General features: G+C 55.7%; 2 protein-coding genes across 3 annotated transcripts in view; one reads left to right on the top strand and one right to left on the bottom strand.

Annotated features, from left to right (window-relative positions):
* Positions 1-19,366, top strand: part of Coro7 (coronin 7) — a 51,640-nt gene that overhangs the window by 26,408 nt on the left and 5,866 nt on the right. The window contains exons 10-16 of the mRNA XM_050129234.1: positions 16,600-16,654; positions 16,999-17,056; positions 17,135-17,280; positions 17,357-17,449; positions 17,601-17,732; positions 18,357-18,483; positions 18,768-18,943. Of these exons, the coding sequence (XP_049985191.1) occupies positions 16,600-16,654; positions 16,999-17,056; positions 17,135-17,280; positions 17,357-17,449; positions 17,601-17,732; positions 18,357-18,483; positions 18,768-18,943 (787 nt within the window). The remainder of the gene's footprint in view (positions 1-16,599; positions 16,655-16,998; positions 17,057-17,134; positions 17,281-17,356; positions 17,450-17,600; positions 17,733-18,356; positions 18,484-18,767; positions 18,944-19,366) is intronic.
* On the bottom strand, positions 1,734-12,157 carry Vasn (vasorin). Of its 2 annotated transcripts, XM_050129402.1 has the most exons (3): positions 11,979-12,122; positions 6,019-6,478; positions 1,734-4,344 (listed from the first exon to the last, which is right to left on the bottom strand). In XM_050129402.1, exon 3 carries the CDS (start codon positions 4,333-4,335, stop codon positions 2,320-2,322), a length of 2,016 nt encoding a protein of 671 aa, XP_049985359.1. In that variant the 5' UTR covers positions 4,336-4,344; positions 6,019-6,478; positions 11,979-12,122; the 3' UTR covers positions 1,734-2,319. The 2 variants fall into 2 exon arrangements, with proteins under 2 accessions (XP_049985359.1, XP_049985296.1); XM_050129339.1 differs by lacking the exon at positions 6,019-6,478 and having other exon boundaries at positions 11,979-12,157.

Below are 19,366 nucleotides of genomic sequence, written 5' to 3'. Positions count from 1 at the left end.
CTCCTGGATGTACTGAGAGGCTGGGTGTTTAGATGGTACGAACGGTGAGGGTGAACTGCAGGTCCTTCCCTTCGTAGCAGCAGGGTGAGAGCCCTCCCTGTGGCTTGTCACCTCTCTCTGCACCAGGAAGCAGGTGTTGGGATCCCACCCGTCTTGCAGCTGTAAGCTATTACTGCTGTTCCCCATGGGTGCCTCTCCTCCTCTCAAGGAGACTGTTAGCCTTGGAATGGGAGCTTATGAAGCTCTAGGAACGGTGCTTCCAATGAAAAGACCCCACACTTTCACAGCTGTCTAGCTTGACTTGACCTGGGCCCCGCTAAGGATGGGATCTGGATACCTTTCCTGAGGGCCTCTTCCCCTTTCTCTAGGCCTCACCACCCCACCCTGCCACCCCTCTAGGCCAGGTTTGCTTTACAGAAAAAACATTTACTCAGCAGTTGCCGTACTTGAGCAGTGGCCACAGGCCCACAAAGGCCCCTTTGATGGGGCTGGCGAGAGGGACAGGCCTCACCACGCCTGCTGTCCTAATAGAACCCAGGCCTACAGGAAATCCACCTGGGCTGCTGCCGCCACCACTGCAGCCTCTGTAGAAAGAGGCCCCACCCAGGCCCGATGCTCCCACCTACTGCCCCACATGACCCATCCACCTCCTCCCTCCGCCAGAGCCCTCAGCAGCCACTAATTGAATCCAGAGCCTCTTGTGGCTGAGACTGACTTGATGCTGACATCAACACCCCGAACCACAGGGCCTGTTCCCCAGGCCTGGCTGGGCCTCCTCCTCCCCTCCAGGGTGAGACTTCATACCAGGGCCATGACCCACGGAAGACAGATTGGCACTGGGGGCCTGTGAATGGCTTGCTTCTGCTTTTGCTAGGCCCTTCCATTCCCCCAGGGCCCAGCTCCTCTCTGTCCTACGGGTAACAGGTAATGATGCCATGTGTCCCCCAGTTCCCGAGCTGCCCACCTCAGTCCAGGCCACAGCTGTCCTTGAATGTAGTCTTGCTGCCCCACAGCCTGTAGTCTTCCTAGAAAACATTCCTTCTTGGGGTTCCAGAATTGCTGGGCATATCCCCAGGGCAGGAAGTGAAAGAATACTCAGGGCCACCAAATTCTGTACCATCTGCAAGCCAGACAGCCCTTTGGCCTGTCCCTGCTGCTAATGCTCTGTTCTGGCCTCCCCTTTCTGTCCGGCAAGCTTCTTGCCTTGGTGACCCATGTTTCCCCCACCAGTGCCCTCCTGTACAGTGTGGACAGCAGGAAGGAGCCGGGGCCACACATACCTGGCTGGCCCAGGATTCTGCGGTAGAGACTGGAAGCCACCTGTCCCAGGATCCCCATCATTAGGCTCTAGAATAAGGAAGCTCCAGGCTGTCTTCGCTATTGAAGGCAGGGGTAGTCTGCCCTTCACAGCACCCAAGGAGGATGTGACCTCCCCTTGAGTCCTTCTGTGTCCTGTGTTTGCTGTGAGACCCTTTCAGCCTTATACACAGACCCTGTGGCTCCTGCTGGCAGGAGACTGGGGCTAGCTAGGGTAAGCTGCCCTACCTAGTCCATTTCCCTGTCCCACCCAGGTGAAGGTACTTACCATAGCCCAGGGCCCATGGTTGGCACATTCTAATTGGGGAAGCTCTCAGCAGCGGCCCTGGCAAACCCATGCCTGACGTGTGGCCAGTGACATAGGTGTCCACAGAACACATAGCTCATGCACCCCAAGCCCAACCAGAGACAGTCAATCTGTTTTGTTTTTTATTTTTTTACAAAAGGCCTTCATATCATCAATAGTCTTACAAAAACCAAAGTCCTTGTCACTGAGTTTGAAAAACACTTTCCCAGCATAAACGGGAAATGAACTTTTATAAATACATTTAAAAAAAAAAAACAACAAAACAAAACAATAGAAGCAAGTCCACTTGTGCCCAGAGCACCTTCCTTTCCAGTTTCAAGTGTTCCCGCACTTTTGGGGCCAAGGCCACAGCCATAGTGCCTTCCCCATCCACTACTTTTGGGGGATTCCTTCACTGGTCACCAGAGTCCATGTTGGGAAGCCCAACATGCCCAGCCATGTTACCAGCACATGGCAGGCCTCACACCCCAGGGCTGCACACTGCAGCAGACAGCAGGTGCCTGTTTTGGACATACTGATGGCTGTGATGGTTCGTCTGGGCCATAGCAGCTCACAGATGAGATCCAGGCCAGAGAGGGTCAGGGACAGGTCTCACAGCGCCGTCATGCATGTACCCGGTGGTGCATATCGAGAACTTGCTTGTGTGGCCGCAGGGGGGTGGTGACTAAAAGCCTGGCTGCTCTATCGGTCCTGGCTTAGATGTAGTGCTTACCGGGGAGGGCCCCCTGAAGGCTGGGCCCTGGGTAGCCCATAAGGGGCACCTCACATTCAGGACCTCCCGACAGGGCCTCCCCACCTCCCTCTGTTGCTTTAGAGCTTGACTCCAGGGGAGTTTTCACCCCCTCTAGTTCCAGGGGCCCGGTCCCCGGTCCCACCTGCCCTTTGTCCTGAGCTGTAGCTGTTGCCCGCCCCCGCCGCACACAGTAGGCTGCTCCTGCAGCAGCCAGCACAGCTAGAAGCACAGCGGCCAAGGCAGGTGCGATAAGGAGGGGCAGATTGCCCTCACGGGCCTGGGTCACTGGGGCATGGTTGGAGCGGACAGCCTGGGGAGTGTTGGCCTCCCCACAGGCCTCCTCACCTTCAGGTATCCGCCTGGCTCCCAAGGGTGTGACACAGATAGAATAGGTGGCATTGGGCCGCAGCTGGGTGACTGTGTACTCTGCAAGTGAAGCAGGCAGCCGTAGGGTCACCAGGCGCTTGTCAGGGCCAGACAAGTTACGGTAGGTGAGGCGGAGGCTCCGGAGCTGTACAGTGTTGCCCTGCAAGTAGCGCTGCAGCCCCACACGCAGAGAGGTGGGGCTCACAGGCTCAATGCTGAGGGGCAGGGGCCGAGGGGGTCTTGGGGTGTCTGGTATGGAGCTAGGCTTCATCCCTTGCCCCACTGGACTCTCACAGTACAGACCAATGAAGCCCTCGGGGCACAGGCACTCCCGGTGATGTTTTGCCCCTACGCGGCAGGTACCACCATTCAGGCAGGTGGATGCTGGGCAGTCCTGGGGCTGAGAAGCAGACCTCATGGTTGGAGCAGTGGATGGAGAGGTGGATGCCTGGGTAGTTGGTTCTGTGGGGCTGGGCCATGTGGGAGCTCGGCTAGAAGGTGAAGGCTCGGGCTCCCTGATAGTAGGCCTTATGGTGGGTATGGTGGCTGTGGTGGTGGTGACTGGGCAGCCAAAATCTGCATACTCCAGATCCAGGAGCAGTCGGCCAGCATTCTTGGGTGGGAAGTGACAACGTGTCTCTTCAGGGCTGGCCAGCACAACATGGCTCTCACGCACCCAAGGCCCAAACCAGCTCAAGGGACATAAGCAGTTGAAGGGGTTTCGGGCAGCTGCTAAGAGGCGCAGGCGGGGAAAAAGATTTGAGAGGTCACTGGGCAGGGCCTGCAGGCTCAGGTTGCTCACATCCAATTCCTGTAGGGCAGTCAGGCCAGCCAGGTCCTCAGGCCGGACATGGGCAATGCGGGTGTTACCAGCTAGCCGAAGGCGTGTCAGGCCGCGCAGGCCTTGGATCACAGATGGCATGTGCTCCAGCTGGTTGTCAGAAATATCCAGGTCATGGAGGTTGCGCAGGCGGCCAAAAAGCCCCTCATCCAGCTGCCGCAGCCCTAGGCCAGCCAACCTCAGTGCCTCCACATTGGCAGTATCCAGTATTCCAGCTTCCAGGGCCGGGATATTGTTGTAGCTGAGGTCAAGCAGCAGTAGGCGGGGCAAGTGCAGTGGGGGCAGCACCCGAAGCTCATTGTCCTGCAACTTGAGCTCCAGGAGGTGGTCAAGCGCATCAAAGGCTCCAGGCTGGATGTGGCGAATGCGGTTCTTGCCCAGGTAGAGGCGCTCGAGGCGGCGCAGGCCCCGGAAGGTCTCATTGGAGATCTCGTGCAGTTTGTTGGCAGTTAGGTCCAGGTTACTGAGGTTAACCAGTGGCCGAAAGATGCCACCAGGCAGGCTCGTGATCTGGTTCTGTGACAAGTCGAGGAGCTGCAAGCCAGGGAGGCCAGCGAAACTGCCCACATCAAGTGTGGTGATGCCGTTCTCGAAGACGTACAGGCCCACTGTGTCAGGTGGCACGTCTCGGGGCACTGTGCTTCCCTGGCGGGCAGTACAGAACACTGTCTGTGGCTGGTTGCACTGGCAGCCTGATGGGCAGCCCCGTACTCCAGACTCCAGGAGCAGCAGGAACAGCAGGAGAGGTGGCAGGCAGCTCCTGGGGTGCATCTTCCGTTCCTAGGAGCAAAGAGTTTATGAGTCAGGGCCGAGGGCCGCCACATCATGAAGGCCAGAGGGGAATTCACCGCTCCCCACCCTCAAATGCAGCAGAGCCCAGAACTTGTGAGTCAGGTCCCTAGTGTCCCTGACCAGTTCCTGGCTCATCTCTGGCATCCTTTCCTCAGTGATCATATCTTTATGGAGTTGGTTGTCACGAATGAGCATCCACGTAGAGGCCAGCTAGGCTAGTGCAGGGACCAACAGCTACTAACAACACAGCTTTCCCCTCCCAAACCCAGGCCCCTCTAGCTGGCTGCTTGGTCAGGGAAGGAGGACTGTGGATCCTGAAGCCCCTCCCTGTAGATCTGGAGAGACAGGATGGCAGTCGGCCCGGGCGCGTAAGCAGAGAAGCTGGCTGTTGGGGCCGCTGGCCCCTGCAAAACACTCTTGCGTCCCTCCCTTTTCTGAGTGAGGAAAGACCGCAGCAGGAAAACTTCAGATGGAACTATGGGATCCGTGTTTTTCCACTTGTGCTCTCGGACCTGCCCAGGATGGGGGCTGTGGGCCGCCAGGATGTGGCCAGGATGAGGTTCCTAGAAGACTGGCAGCCCTTGCTTGGCAAGTGTCCTTGTCTAGGGGAGAGGGGTGGCTAAATGAATAGATTTATTTGTCAATTTATCAAAGCATGAACTGGAGATGAGGAACCCCATGGTTCAGGTGAGGGACAGACAGTGTTATATAGTGGCCTGTGACAGTGCTAGGCTAGACAAGTACATCAGGTCAACTCCACAGGTGGTTGGGGGTTCTGCTCTGGGCCAGACCCCTAGAAATGAAGAACAGCACTGTCCCCCAGAAGTGACAGCGCCCCAACCTATCCACGTGCCGGTATTTGCTCAACACACTGCCGCCTCAGCTCCCCAGTGGCCAGTTTAGATGGGAGCTTCTGTCCCTGCAGAGTCACACAGGGAAGGGACTTTTGGAGGCACCAGTGAGTCTGAGCTGGAACCCAAGGCTTTGAGTAGTGCCAGTATGACAGGTCTGCCTGGGGACAGGCCCATTCCGTCCAGAGCCACATGTCTTAGCAAGCCATCAGAGGTGGGACTCCTATTTTGTCCTGGGGTGAAAGGCCATCAGCTTGTTCATTTCACTCAGGCTCCTAAGCCTGAGGGCCCAACCCAGGCAGTCCTCACCCTGGGTGCCCCAGAGGCCTGAACCTTGCCTGGGATACCAGGTTGCCCCCAGGTGGGCAGCCCTGCTTAGTGGCTGACAATTCCCTCCCATCCCAGGTACCTGCTGCTCACACAAGGGCCTTTTGTGCTAGAGCTGGGGCTTCCCTTCCCCCACAGGTGGCCCCAGCAGGTAACAAGACCCTCACCCAGCCTGCCTTTACCACTCCCCCATCTGTGGGCTCCCTTTTCCCAAAGCACAAGGGCTCCTGGTACGTGAAAGGGAAGAAGACAGACTTACCCCGGACAGGTAAATTAGATGCCTGGAGCCTTATGCCAGCTCACAGGCCTACCTTCAGTGCTGGGAGCATTTAGACAGGGGCTCATACTGAGAGTCAACTGAAACAAAGTGCCAGAACCTCGAAGACCTGATCCTACCAGCATCATAGGGCTGTGCACTTAGTGACCTCAAACGCTGTTAACTGCACCCCTAACTCCCTTACCCCATAGGACCTGTTCCACCCACCGTGACTCAGAAACTTGGGAGGATGGCTGGTTTGGCCTGGCTTCCAGATAGGGACTTCAAATGACCTCCGTCTACTTCTCGCATCCATGTAGGGTACGAAGGGCCTTCCCCGCAGTCACTCTTCTCAGTGGGGCCAGGCCAGGGTCAGGCAGGAGGAGACCCTGCACGTGGCTGGTATGACCACTCTGTTGAGTCGTCTCCCCACGGGTCTTGTTCAAGGCTGTTAAGAACTCATCCAGACAGGCGGTCCTATGCTCAGTTGTCCAAGCTGTGAAGCCTCAATTGGCAGCAGCCTACTTCACACCTCACCTTCCCTGTGTATCCTCGCTGTGAGGCGGGGGTGGGCTCCTTACTCTGCACTAGCAGCAGTTAAAGGGGAAGGGGTGAAGGATATGCACGTGCGTCTGATGACAGGATGGCCACTGGGCTGTCAGCTTGTAAACTGGACTGTCCATACAGGCTGGCAAGAGAGGACACTGAGTTAAATCAGCAGGGACCAGGGTCCTAGGCCAAGAACCATACAGGTCATAACTAATCCAATTCCCATTCCTCTTAAGAGTCATGTTAAGTTTCTTTACTTGACTCCTGGCTTCACCCCTCCCAGCAAGGGGAGACTGAGGCAAAAGATGGTGCTACAGCTGTGGAAAATTCCAGCTTGCAAGCTACAGTCTGCAAGCTGGGGAGCTCTGTCATGGCTCTGAGAACAGCGTGAACAGGCCTTGAAGGGAATCTGGATAGGGCGGGAAAAGGGTGAAACCGTTTGGAGCAGCAGGAGACAGGCTTGGCCTCAGGCCCGAGTTCTGCTGAAAAGATTCCCGAGTCCTTTCTTTCTGATTTATTTACTTATTTATTTATTTTTGTTTGTTTGTTTGGTTGGTTGGTTGGTTGGTTTTTCAAGGCAGGGTCTTACTGCGTAGCTCTGGCTGTCCTGGAACTCACTACATAGACCAGGCTGGCCTCACTCACAGACATCCTCCTGCCTCCACCTCCCAGATATTAGGAGTAAAGGTATGCAGCACCACAACTAGCTGAGTCCCCTGACTGAGTTCTACCTTCCACCTACATGACTGTTAAGGGCAGCCCAATGGACTTCTTTTTTTTATGCTGATTTTATTTTTATTTATTTTGGCTTTTTGAGACAGGGTTTCTTTGTGTAACAGCCCTGGCTATCCTGGAACTCTTGTTGTAGACCAGGCTGGCCTTGAACTCAGAGATCCTCAGGCTGCCTGACTCTTGGTTTTAAACAGGAAGTGCTTTCTTTTTTTTTTTTTTCGTGTGTAAGGTTGTTTTGTCTGCATGTATGTATGTGCGGTGCCTGTGGAGGCAAGAAGTGGCTGTTGGACCCTTGGAACTGGAGTTGCGAGTGGTTGGTGGTTGTTGGAGTTACAAGTGATGGATGTTGGGAATCAAATCTGGGCCCTCTGGAAGAGCATCTCTCCAGCCTCAAACAGGGAGTTCTGAAGACATTAGCTTGTCTGGGCCTGGGTCCTAGTGCCTGGCGTATGTATGTATAGGGTGGGTGGCTTCACTAGAATGGCTGTTGTCCTGTGCTTTCAGCATCACAGGTCGCTCTGACAGCTTTTGTTTGGTATCTGATCCTTGTGGGGAGAATTCTAGAGTAGGCCCCCGGGGTCAGAAGGGTCCGACCTCCTCCTGGATTCCTCAACTACACTGGCCTGACTCTACCACAGCCTGGTGGACAGAGGCAGGAAGGCCTGGCTCTCCACCTCAGCATGCATTGGAGCTGGTCACAACACCTCCTTCCCAAAGCACTTGCATATGGTCAGTAAACATTAACCACTGAGGGTGGCTACCTATAAGCCAGGAGTCCTGGCTTCCTCATTAGCAGGACCCTCTGTACCACCTGCATGCTAACTAGAGCTCCCCCCTAGGCCCAGGTTAAGGCCACCTGACCAGGCATCCCTCTACTCTCAATGGGAAAGTGAGGGTGGGGTCCTTAGTTCTATAAAAGAATTTAGGGGTAAGCTGTCCTTTGGCCCAGCCTCCTGAAGCACATGACCTCCAGGAGGGGCTCTGTGAGTAAGGACAACTAAGGGCATTGGTCATCTAACTCTCGAGGGCCCAGAATGCCCTCCACACCCAAGTGTGTGACACACTGTGGGCACCCACCCATACACATGCCTGAGGTTAGGCAGGGACAGGAGAGTGGGTGGGGTAGAACCCAGGCATTTGGTGAGCACATCAGCCCTGGGGCTGGTGCATCTCCCTGATGCTAAGACAGGCCGTGTGCCCAGCAGGGTGGAGAGGACAATTCAGACAGAGCCCACCCCTCCTTGCACACTTACCCCGATAGGATAGACTCTGCAAGTCTGACTCTCAGCTCTGGGCTCCCAGCCTCTGCCTCCTGGTGCTGGCCTGAATGGGCTCTACTCTGCTCGCCAGGCCTGGCAGCAACCCAGCCCCAGGAGGCTGCCAATACCCCCCCAGCCCCCTCCCGCAGGCGGGACTGTGCCGGCGGCCAGAATGGCTGGCTCCAGTTTCGCTGACGTGTCCGAAGCAGTTCTGGGCCCCGGTTTGGTCCATCCCATCTCCCCTTCTCTAGAACACAGCAGTCCTGGCCCAACAGAGAAGATGGGCCGAGGGTCTCTATTATTTCTCACACAGAAAGTGGGGGAGGAGGCTTAGCTCAGGCTTGTGATTAATCAGGGGATCCCAAGCCAGTACTGTTCACTCGGCTTTGTGACCTCATCCCGACTCCCTGCCCTCTGTGGCTCCCATCTTTGCCCTAATTCAAAGGGCGTTTGCATTCCAGCTACAGGTTAGGATTACCTAGGAAGTTCCCTGGGCCATGTTCATCTTTTAAAACAAGTCAGTTAAATAAGCAGCCCTGCTGTGAGGAAAGTCCTCTGGCGGGTCTTCTGCCCAGAAAACACGGATGAACTGCAAAAAAGCCACAAGGACATCAGCCTAGCTGCTGTGTCTGTCCAGGAAAGGATTCTGGGCCTTGGAACAGGTGTGGCCAGGGTGGCTTGTCCCTCTCCAGGTGGGTGTCTTAAGTGGCCCTGAGGGTGACCTGGCTGCTGCCAGACCTGTCAGCCAGAGCAGATAACTCGGTGACTAAGATCAGTCTCTGGCTCAGGCGAACCCTTGGGGTGACAGGTTGAGCCATCTTAGGAGAGGTGCCACTTGTAGGGCAGGAACACCTGTGGCCCCAGGAGCTATGTGGTGGCTGTGGCCCAGCTAGAAGTGGGCCAGTAGAATGCCACTGTCAGCACGCGGCAGGTGTGATGCCACTGGGGCTCGGCCTCCTACAGCCCTGTCCCTGCCCAGGGCTTGGCACCCACTGAATAAACTTTAACCCTGCAATTAACCCCGAATCTTCCAAAACACCTTAGTCACTGCAAGCTTCCTGGGCACGGGAGTCTCAGGGAGACAGGAAGAGAATGGTCTCAGAAGGGGCCTTATCCTACTCAAATTCACCATGCCACTGTCCTACAAGTCACTCAGCAATCTTAGATGAACCCTCAGCCATTGTATGGCACAAGAGGCCCCTTCTGGGGTCTATGAACTGGTCATTGACCCACAATTCTACCCCCACAGCTGTCATTATTGACCAGTGGTTGAGGCTGAGTGCCAGCGAGGTTCCCAACCTTCCCCGGCTCCCTCAGAGCAAGCCAACTCCCTCCTTAATGAAATCTCTCAGGCAGCCTCCAGGAATGCCAGAGCCTTATTGCATTCCCCAGGAGTTGGCGTGCATGGGGGGGTGGGGGGAGGCTGTCCCCAACCTTGAAGAAGAACTGGCCTCTTGCCTTCCCCCATCCCTACAAACTGAGGTGGCCTGAAGACTTCTCACACCCAGGGAGACTGGAATGAGGAAAAGCGGGGGAGGCCTGTGGCCTGGACAGCAGGCTGAGGGGTTGGGGAAAGCGCGCGCGCACACGCACACACGCACGCGCGCGCACACACACCCGGCTGACTTTGGAATGTGGAAACTGATAAAGGAAGGAGGTCCAGTCTTCCCCAACAAACGCAAAACACCAAAGCACCCCTCCAGGCCCTGCTGTGGGTCACGTGCACAGACACACACCCTCTGGCCACACTCCTCTGGGCCTGTGTGCATGTGTGTACACACACACCTCTCTCTCCTTTCCCAAGAACACACAAATTCCACAGCAGTGAGGGGAGCCGGTTTTCTTGGCAACACGAGGGCCCTGGGCTCCACAGCTCTGGGAGGGGCTCTGAGGGTGGCTGAAGGGAGCTCTGTGAGGGATGGCTGATTCCCTTCACCTAAGATTAGGACCTGTCACTGGTCAAGAATGGCTTTCGGCACATTGCGAAGAGAACTGTCTGCCTGGGCTGGGGAGGGCTACTTTCCGGTTCTTAGAAGCTATGCAGCACCACGAGGGTTCACTCACAAACCGTGGCTCTTGTCTGGGACTTACCCCAACTAACCCAGGGCTGGGGATATCTGGAATGAAGTGAGAACCAACCAAGGGCTATCTGCCTGGCTGTCTCTCATCTGCATAGGTCTCGGCAGTGTCTGGGGGCTCCTGCGCTCACCTCTTCCACCACTTCTAGAGGGTGGCATCCAAACCCCTGGGACTCCAGCCCTCCACCCCACAGATCTCAGGTGGCAACTGTCTGGTGTGCAGCTCCAAAGTTTGGGGGCGGGGTAGGGACATGCCCTGCTTGCCCCTCTCCCCGGGCTGGCACTGGCACGTGTGCTCCTAGGTTCTTTCCTCTCTGGATGGGAGATGCTAGATAATGGTCTGGAGGGAATCCAGCTGGGCTGCTCATTACCAGAGCCCTCTTCCTGCCTCTGACACTCTGTTTACAGAAGTTCCTCAGGGGCTGATTCCCCTGGGAGAGGACAGTAAACTCTAGAGACTGCCCTCCCATCCCCCACCTGCCTGCCCCAGCTCTATGGGGCTATGCTAACAGCTGGGTCCATACTGGCCTTCATTGCCCATACCAATGGAGCCCCTCACAAAACTCCAGCCCACCCACATCTTTGCTTTCCCAGCACCCAAAATCTAGCCTAGGGGGAAGGGACCTTTTACATTTTGGCCTGTCCTCTTCCCTGAGGGCTCTTGGCTCAAGGCTGTCTCGGTGTCTCTTCTGTCTCTTCCCCTCACCTACCATTAATGCATAAAGCAAGGGGGCTCCTGGACCCCGTGGTTTCTTCTACCCTGCAGACTCCACTCCCTGAGATCCAGTGGGTGAAAGCAGCCAGCGACCCTGGTGTGGTAATCATTAACTAATGGGGGTGAGGTAGTGTGGTTGGCACCAATCAGCTGGCCTGCCTGACCACAGGTAACCTCAGCCGTCTTCTGGCCCCAGAGCTGAGACCCGGGGACACAAAGGACTAGACTGGCTATAGGCCATTGGGTTTGCAGCCCAAGCAAAGCCCAGTCCCTGGGAGAGATGAGATGCTGATACTGGGGCACTAAAGGTTCTGGTCAAAGTCCATCCCTCACCTGGGGGCACAGCTATCGGTCTCCCCACCCCCATCCCTCTCCTGGGCTGCCTGAATATTTGTGGGCCCCAGTCCTGCCATGTGTGACAAGGCCCAGAGGACCCCAGGCGACCAATCTGCGCAGGGGCACCAGTCTGTCTGACCCCATGAGGGAAAAGTAACCAGACTACGGCTGGGCCATCCCCCTAAAGGAGGTTTGATTCATAAAACTGGTCACGCCAGAGGGCCCAGCCGTGGGAGGAGGAAGCAAGGGAGGGGGGTGTTTATTTTGTCTACTCAGAGCCTCACGGGTAGGTGAGCCATGCACAAATGCATACCCTGGCTCTCCAGAGGGTCAAGGGAGGTCCTGGGCCCACTCAGGGAACGGGAGACAAGTGGACGTGCCTGCCCAGGTAATCGCCAAGGCCAGAGGAAGCCCCTCGCTCCCGCAGTCGCAGTTCCACAGGAGAATGTGTGTGCTAATGTGCAGGGCGAGTGTGATCAGCCCTGCCTGGCGCCCCCGCCCTTGTCCCTAGACACTCACCGGGAGGCGGCAGCCGAGGGAGCCGGGAGGTGCGACCCACCGCCTCAGTGGGGCCTCAGTCCTTCGCCTCCGGCCAGTCCCGAAGGGTCCGGAGTCCCGGGGTCCGGAGGCTGCGGCGTCCGCGTCTCCCAGCCCCGGGATCCGGTTCCGACTCCGAAGTTGGCTCGTAGGAGGCTGGTCTCTCCTTAAGATATGGGGGGTGGGACCATCTCCACTGAGGGCGGCGCTCCTCCCCATTGGCCAAGGCGGGGTTTGGCCGAACCTGCACACACCCCTCCGCGGAGCCGGTCGTTGCACGGAGCAGGCCTAATCTGTACCTAGATATCTCTGAACCCCAGTGTGGAGAGATTTTATTAGGCTGGTTTAAGTCAGTCCTTAGTTTTCTGTGTAACATTGGACAGAGTCCTGCTTTTCAGTTGAAAAAAAAAAAAAAGATAGTGACATGAATTTATGTGAACCTCGGGGGTCAGTGAAGATCTGGAGAAGCCGAGGATAGGATAGTAAGGCCAGCCCGGGTGAGGGCTTAGTCCCCATGACCAGCCCAGTCTGCCAAAGCTCAGGATTTTTCATGCAAATCTAGATTTTTAGGTGTAATCTCTCAATGTGTTATTGTTGGTAGCTAATCCCAATTTCAAAAGCTAGAAAGGCCACACGAAATGTTTCCAAGAGCCTCTTGTGTAAAATCTCTTAGGCTGGATTTGGGATCCTTGTGGCCATGACAGCATCCCTGGTCTCCTTCCCAGTCTGAACTGAAAGTCTGCGACCTAGAAATAGATGCCCACTCAAACCCCGCCAGGGACTGGAAGTTCAACTTGAAGACCACAATAAGCTTGGGGTAGAAGGTGGGGTTGGGGACTCCATCAACAGTAGGAGGGACCTAGGTGTTTGTTGACAGTGGCTCTTGAGCAGGAGGGGCTGGTGCCAAGGGCTAGTTCAGAAAAATCCCCTGGCTTGTAGGATTCCAGGAAAATGATCATTTCCCTCCTCCCCCATGGTCTGTGGTTAAGATCATGCCTCAGAGCCTTTGGGGACCCGGCTCAGCTTCCAGATTTCACCGCTGTACCCCCTCTGTGCCTGGCCTGTAGCCAAGCCCTCTGGCTGAGTCACATTAGCTGGAGACTTGTCTGCCCTCTGCAGGATTCCAGCACCAGAAATGAAGGTGGCCTGGGTCTCCTTATCAGGAGCTAAGCAGGGTCCCTGTGTTGTAAATGCGGAACATCAGCGCACACACACACACACACACCACTCGAAGTGTCTCATTTGGTCAGTGTGGCAGGTTTGAAACTTTGAAGCCCTTGCCAGAATTGAAAAATCAGGTGGTTTCACATTAAAATGGGGTTTCCTAGCCTGTCTTGAACAGGAAGATTCTGAGGTTGAATGGCACTGTCCCCTCTGGCCAGGCTCCTTGGTCAGTGAGTGTTGGGAGGCAGCTCTGGCATCCATATCCCTGAAGACTGCAGTAGGAGGATGGCAAATTCAAGGGCAGCCTGGATAACTGCATGAGACCTTTCTCAAATACCAGTCTGGAGATACATCTCAGTAGTAAAGCACTTAGGATAAATAAGGCCCTAGATTCAATACCCAATGCCAGCAAAAAGGGGAAACACACAAGTGCGGTGTGACTTCTGGTTACACTGTCCCCAAGCCCCTTCTCATGAGCCATCCTCCCGCGTATCCCATTGTCAATCTCTAGATACCACCCTTCAGAGACCCCCCACAAAGGAAGAGAGTGGGCTACCTTTGGCCCAGCCTGGGTGACAGTGACAGAGCCGTGGGACCTAGACTGCTTTTGATAAGGGGCATTGCCACACTGTCTGGGCTCATGAGTGGAGAGGATACCAGAGGAGTTCGGAGCTGCTTTCCTGCAGCAAGCCCACCCCTGTCCTTCCGCAGGGCACCTGTCAGAGCTTAGGGCACTATCTGACCAAAGTCACCTCTCACCATCTAGAAGGTGACACCATTTTCCTCAGTCTTCTGGTTAGGGATAGCTCCAGGCCTTGGACCCTCTCTGACTTTAGATTTAGGGTAGACTCTGGACTGATGCCAGGGTGAGAGCCCTCCAAGGTGGCAAGCCTAGAAACCGTAGTAGCAGGAGATGTACTGGCACTATCTCCCTCCCCATTTGGCCTTCTGTCAAGTCAAGGTGAGCCTTCCACATTCTGGACCTAGACACAACTTGGCTGTCTTCACAGGGCCTGGAGTCAGGCCCGTGCCAGCTGTTGGCTGTTAGTTCTGGGTGTTGTGACCCCATTTCCCTGCCCATCCTGAGCAGTGGGCAGCAGGATGCTCCTGCCTGGCAGAGATGTCCAAATGGTTCTGCCCAAAGCAAGGAGGACTGGCCTGACCTGTCAGTAGAGCCAGCCCTGCCCTCTATGACTTCCTGTTGCTGCTACCCAGCACCTGAGTCAGGGGGCAGGGCAAGGGAGGCCTAGCCAGCCTTTAGGAGATAGTTTAGAGAGATGGTAAACTTTCAGTGCCCCAGTGGCCTTCACAGGGTTCCTGTCATGTTCTCTCCTGTGCAGTACAGCAGAAGGCATGAGACGTCCCCCTGGCCCCCAGATCACTTGCTCCCCATCTCTGCTCCAGTCCTGTGTTTCATTGGTTCCTGATTTTCTCAGCCTTTTCTTTCTAATCTCTGTGACCCATCTCAGTGCCATCCTGCTCCTACCCTGCTTTGTCTAAAGCACACCACACACCTGGGCATGGTAGGACAGTTTGCCTAAGCATGTATAAGGCCCTGAATTCTGTCCCCAGTGTCACAAAACAAACAAAAAGTAACCACCACCTTTCTAAATGTTTGTCACCTGCTTGGGACAGAACTCCTGATTCACTGAGCCCTGTTTCAACTGGCTCCGCCTACCTGAGTCTCAGTCATCACCCTCATTGCCCGGGTCACCACACACATCACCTTCCCTACCTTCCAAAGCCTTAAGCTCATACCCGCTACCAGCCCTTTGCACAGAATGCTCTTCTTGTCTGGAACACTATCCCCTGTGATATTTGACTTCTGCCTGGCACTAGAATTGAAGAAGCACCCCTCCCCAGTGGTCCAGCCAAGACCAACTAGTACTACTACTACACAACCCGCCTACTACTATACAACATCGCTTCTTTCATGTGTTTAATTATGGGATGTGTCTGCCTTGTGCACCAGGCAACTCTGTGCCTTGAGGGTTAGTATGGGGTCTGTAGCACCCTCTTTATTCATACCAGCAGGTGAGCTGAGGACTGAGCACAGATTAGTTCCTTAAGGGAACGAAGAAATACTTATAATAAATGAGTGAGTAAAGCCATATGGAAGGTGCAAGGGCTCTAATGTCAACTCCAGTCTTTAGGTGACCCTGAGCCACCTACCGCCTTATCCCTTACTTGCCTTCCACTGTGGTTGGCAGGGGTCAGGCTGAGTGGAGACGGGCATCAGTGAGGCCAGCTCACCCGGCCATCCTGAGGTAATTAGGGCCTGCGTTACTCACAGGTTACCAACTTTGGGTTCTCCAAGAAAGTGTGGAGGCACTTGGGAGCCCCACCCAGCTCTCCACCCACTCTGTGGTTCCTGGAATAACACTAGTAGTCAGGGGAGGAGGGAACTGGACAGCTGACCCAGAAGGGGACCACAAGAGGGATGGAACTCTGGGAGTGTGGTAGAGACCACGACCAGAAGCAAGTGATAAATTCTCACAGCCAGGCATGGTGGCGCGTGCCTTTAATCCCAGCACTTGGGAGGCAGAGGAGAAGGATCTCTGAGTTCAAGACCAGCCTGGTCTACTTAGCAAGTTCCAGGACAGCCAGGGCTACACAGAGAAACCCTGTCTCAAGGAAAAAAACACAGAAAAACAAGGCGAAAAGAAGGCTCTCAAGTTCTGTTCTCCTGGGTACTTCTTCCCCAGTAGGAGGAACTGCAAGGTGGAGCTCTTGGGCCAGGGACCTGCACGTGAAGGCCCAGAGAAGGAGGCAGGAGTTCTTGGGCTGAAGTTGTAGTCAGGGCCTCCCAGCTCTCTGCATTCCCAGATACCACTCCCTCCCACCATGACCTCACCTCAGGAATGTTCTTCCTACTGGCCTGGGCTGTAGTTACCAGGACTCTAGGGAAGCCCAGCAGCTTCAGGGACCCTTATCCCCATTGCCTGGTCCATCTGGGCACAGGGAGTTGGAGTCAGCATGGAGGGCCGTATGCGCCTCTAAAGTGTAGGCTGATGAGTGGGTGGTACCACCCCATCCCTGGAGTGGCTAGAGTGGACCCTACTGTGCCTAGGTTGCAGGGTCCCTGGTTGAGCATCTACCCCCTTAATCTCCTTGGCTGTGCTGGTCTCATTAGGTTGACTGAAGCATTCTCAGACATTATGTATATGTGAGCTTCTCATGAATGCCTGACGCAGAGGTCAGGCTTGAGCTCCCAATGCCCAGGGCCATTGCAAGCTCTGCAGGAAAGCAAAACAGCTGAATGTGTATGTGGGTGGGTGGGAGGGGCTTAGTATAGGGGCAACCAGGAGAAGAGTTTGAGGATTCTGGGGCCAACCAGATGCAGCTAAAAGGATCAAGTTACTGGTACCTTCTAGGTCCCTGATCTGATGTCACAGGTTGTCAGCCTTCCTGCCATCCCTGATCTACTCTCTCTCCCCAGGTCTCTGATACCCCTGCTGGATCCAGACTCCGGGCTATTAGTTCTGGCAGGAAAGGTGAGCAAAAAGCTGGATTGTCCCACCCACTGCCCTCCACGGGCACTACTGAGAATCTCGGCCCTGTGCTGTTTTCTTCCTTGCTGTCCCCTGAAAGAGCAACCGAAAACAGTGCAGCCCCGTCCTGTGCCATCGTCCTCAGGAGGATAAGACCACATGCTGGCTTGCTGTTGGCATGCCATAAATGCCAATGTATATCCTGGGTACTCACCACACAACACGATGAGCAAGTGAGGGAAAGTCTGTCAAGGCACGGCTCAGTACCCAGTAGGATCCAGGTTCCTAGGTGGTTGCTGCAGCCTACAGCCTGTGGTCAGGTGGGACTTAGGCTCTGTGTGTTTCAGGGTGAGAATCAGCTGTCCTGCTACGAGGTGACGCCACAGCAGCCTGCGCTGAGCCCAGGTGAGTCCTTGCTCTCCCTTGCCACCCTGCCACCGGCTTTCTTCCCTCACTGACCTTCCCCTGTGGTGTCTTTGGCAGTGACCCAGTGTATTCTGGAGAGTGTACTGCGAGGGGCAGCCCTTGTCCCCCGGCGAGCACTGGCTGTCATGAGTTGTGAGGTGCTCCAAGTCCTGCAGCTGAGTGATACAGCCATCATACCCATCAGCCACCATGTACCCCGAAAAGTGAGAGGGGCCTGGACAAGGGATTGGGGACCTAGAGGACTTGGACCTCACTAACCGACTACCTGTCCCTCACCAGGCTGTGGAGTTCCATGAGGACCTGTTTCCTGACACAGCTGGCTCTGTGCCCGCTTCTGATGCCCACGCCTGGTGGGCTGGGGACAATCAGCAGGTAGGGCCAAGCCTGGCTCGTGCTCCTCCTCTTATCCCCTAGTCTCAGCAATGCTGGGGAAGTCACATTTGGTTCTCAACTTCATGTCCACCCCTCCAAGGGTCTCCTTCACCTCTGGCAGCATGTGCCCCTCTTAATGCTCTCCCCCCAGGTACAGAAGGTCAGCCTCAACCCAGCCTACCAGCCCCACCCCAGCTTCACTTCCTCTCTGGTGCCCACTATGGAACCGCCCCCGGACATGGCCCAGCCTGCAGAAACACCCAGAGCTGACACAGACCCAAGTGTAAGTACCAGTTCACCTCCCCACAGCTAATAGGACACCACAGTAGGGTGGTGAAGCGGTTCTATTCACCTGCCAAATAGCCTTGATGATCTCTTTAGCTGTCGGGCATGGCAGAGATGGCGGAGTGTTGCAGCACAGTAAAGAACTGAGCATCGTATTCTAAGCTGAGCAGGTGTTCAAGAAACAGGGCTGGCTGGGTAGTAGTGGCGCACACCTTTAATCCGAGCACTCGGGAGGCAGAAGCAGGTGGATCTCTGTGAGTTCCAGGTCAGCCTGTACTACAGAGTGAGTTCTAGGACAGCCAGGGCTACACAGAGAGACCCTGTCTTGAAAAACAAACAAACAAAAAGAAGCAGGGTTGTTCTTGAAATGCTTGCAGCTGTAACTCTTGACATAGTCTCCCACAAACTGGAAGGCAGGAGCAGCCACCCCTGTCCCCTTGGCCTAAAGCTCATTTCCCTCTTTTGATGCCACCTGACTCATAACTCAGCAGGGTCATGCCCAGCCTACTGTCCAGAAGCCCAGAGGAGCCCCGAGCAGTGGCCCAGGGAGTTGGCCAGCTGTCCTCTTTCTGCTTGGTTAGTACACCCAGGGACCACTGGCTGACCAAGTCCTTCCCTCTAGGAGGGCTTTTCTTCCCCTCCCAGCTCACTGATCTCACCCTCCACGCCATCCAGTCTGGGGCCTTCACTCTCCAGCACCAGCGGCATCGGTACCAGCCCCAGTCAGCGGTCACTCCAGAGTCTCCTGGGTAAGCTGCTGAGCGCAGGACCCTGTCTGCCCCAGTTCTAGCCCCGACCCTGAGGGAGACCTTGCATAGACTAACCCAGGCTCCTGCTGCCAGGACTACTGCTTCCTTGGCTGGAGAGGAACATGGGCAAGCTTTTTTGGACAAGTTGTATATGCCAACCCCACAGAGGCCCACTGGGCCCACACCAGGCTCCTCCCAGTGATGAGGACAGCGGGTGGCCAAGACTAGGCACAGATGCACGGATGCAGTATCCTCACCCTTGACTGTGTCCCTACCACCCCCAGGCCCCAGTTCTAAATTCCGCCATGCTCAGGGCACCGTCCTTCACCGAGACAGCCACATCACCAACCTTAAGGGACTCAACCTCACGACTCCTGGCGAGAGTGACGGCTTCTGCGCTAACCGACTGCGTGTGGCTGTGCCCCTGCTCAGCAGTGGCGGGCAGGTGGCTGTGCTTGAGGTAAGGGCCCTGTGGCTGTGCCCCTGCTCAGCAGTGGCGGGCAGGTGGCTGTGCTTGAGGTCCCTATAGTAGGCAAGAACAGACCACTAAGGGTCTACCCCAACTCACTGAGTGCAGACCATGCATGAGGCACCTGCCCAGCGTACCCTCTAACCAGCTCAGCTGCCTCATGTGGTAGGTGCCATCCTTATTCCCATTTTTCAGATGAGAGTGAAGAAGTTCAGAGAGGTGTAGTGCTCTGCCCTGGTCACACAGCTTCGTAAGTGGAGTAGGATTCAAACCCAAGCAACCTGAGCCCCAAGCCTGAGCTCCTTCCACCCTTCCACGCTGCTGTGCCCTCACTTTCTGGGGCCTCACAGCGGGCACTTGGGGCTCAGCACAAGTTGTCCAAGGCAGAGAGCTTGGGGCACCCAGCAGTGGGGC

The sequence above is a fragment of the Alexandromys fortis genome, unplaced genomic scaffold (genome assembly GCF_014885135.2).
Source record: "Alexandromys fortis isolate MF-2015 unplaced genomic scaffold, M_Fortis_MF-2015_v1.1 scaffold_29, whole genome shotgun sequence".
NCBI classification, from domain to species: Eukaryota; Metazoa; Chordata; class Mammalia; order Rodentia; family Cricetidae; genus Alexandromys; species Alexandromys fortis.
The sequence above is the reverse complement of the archived record's forward strand: the minus strand, read 5'-3'. Positions and strand labels throughout refer to the sequence as shown.

Excerpts from the sequence above, each read along its gene's own strand:
- Vasn (XM_050129339.1), bottom strand. The coding sequence starts at position 4,335 with ATGCACCCCAGGAGCTGCCTGCCACCTCTCCTGCTGTTCCTGCTGCTC.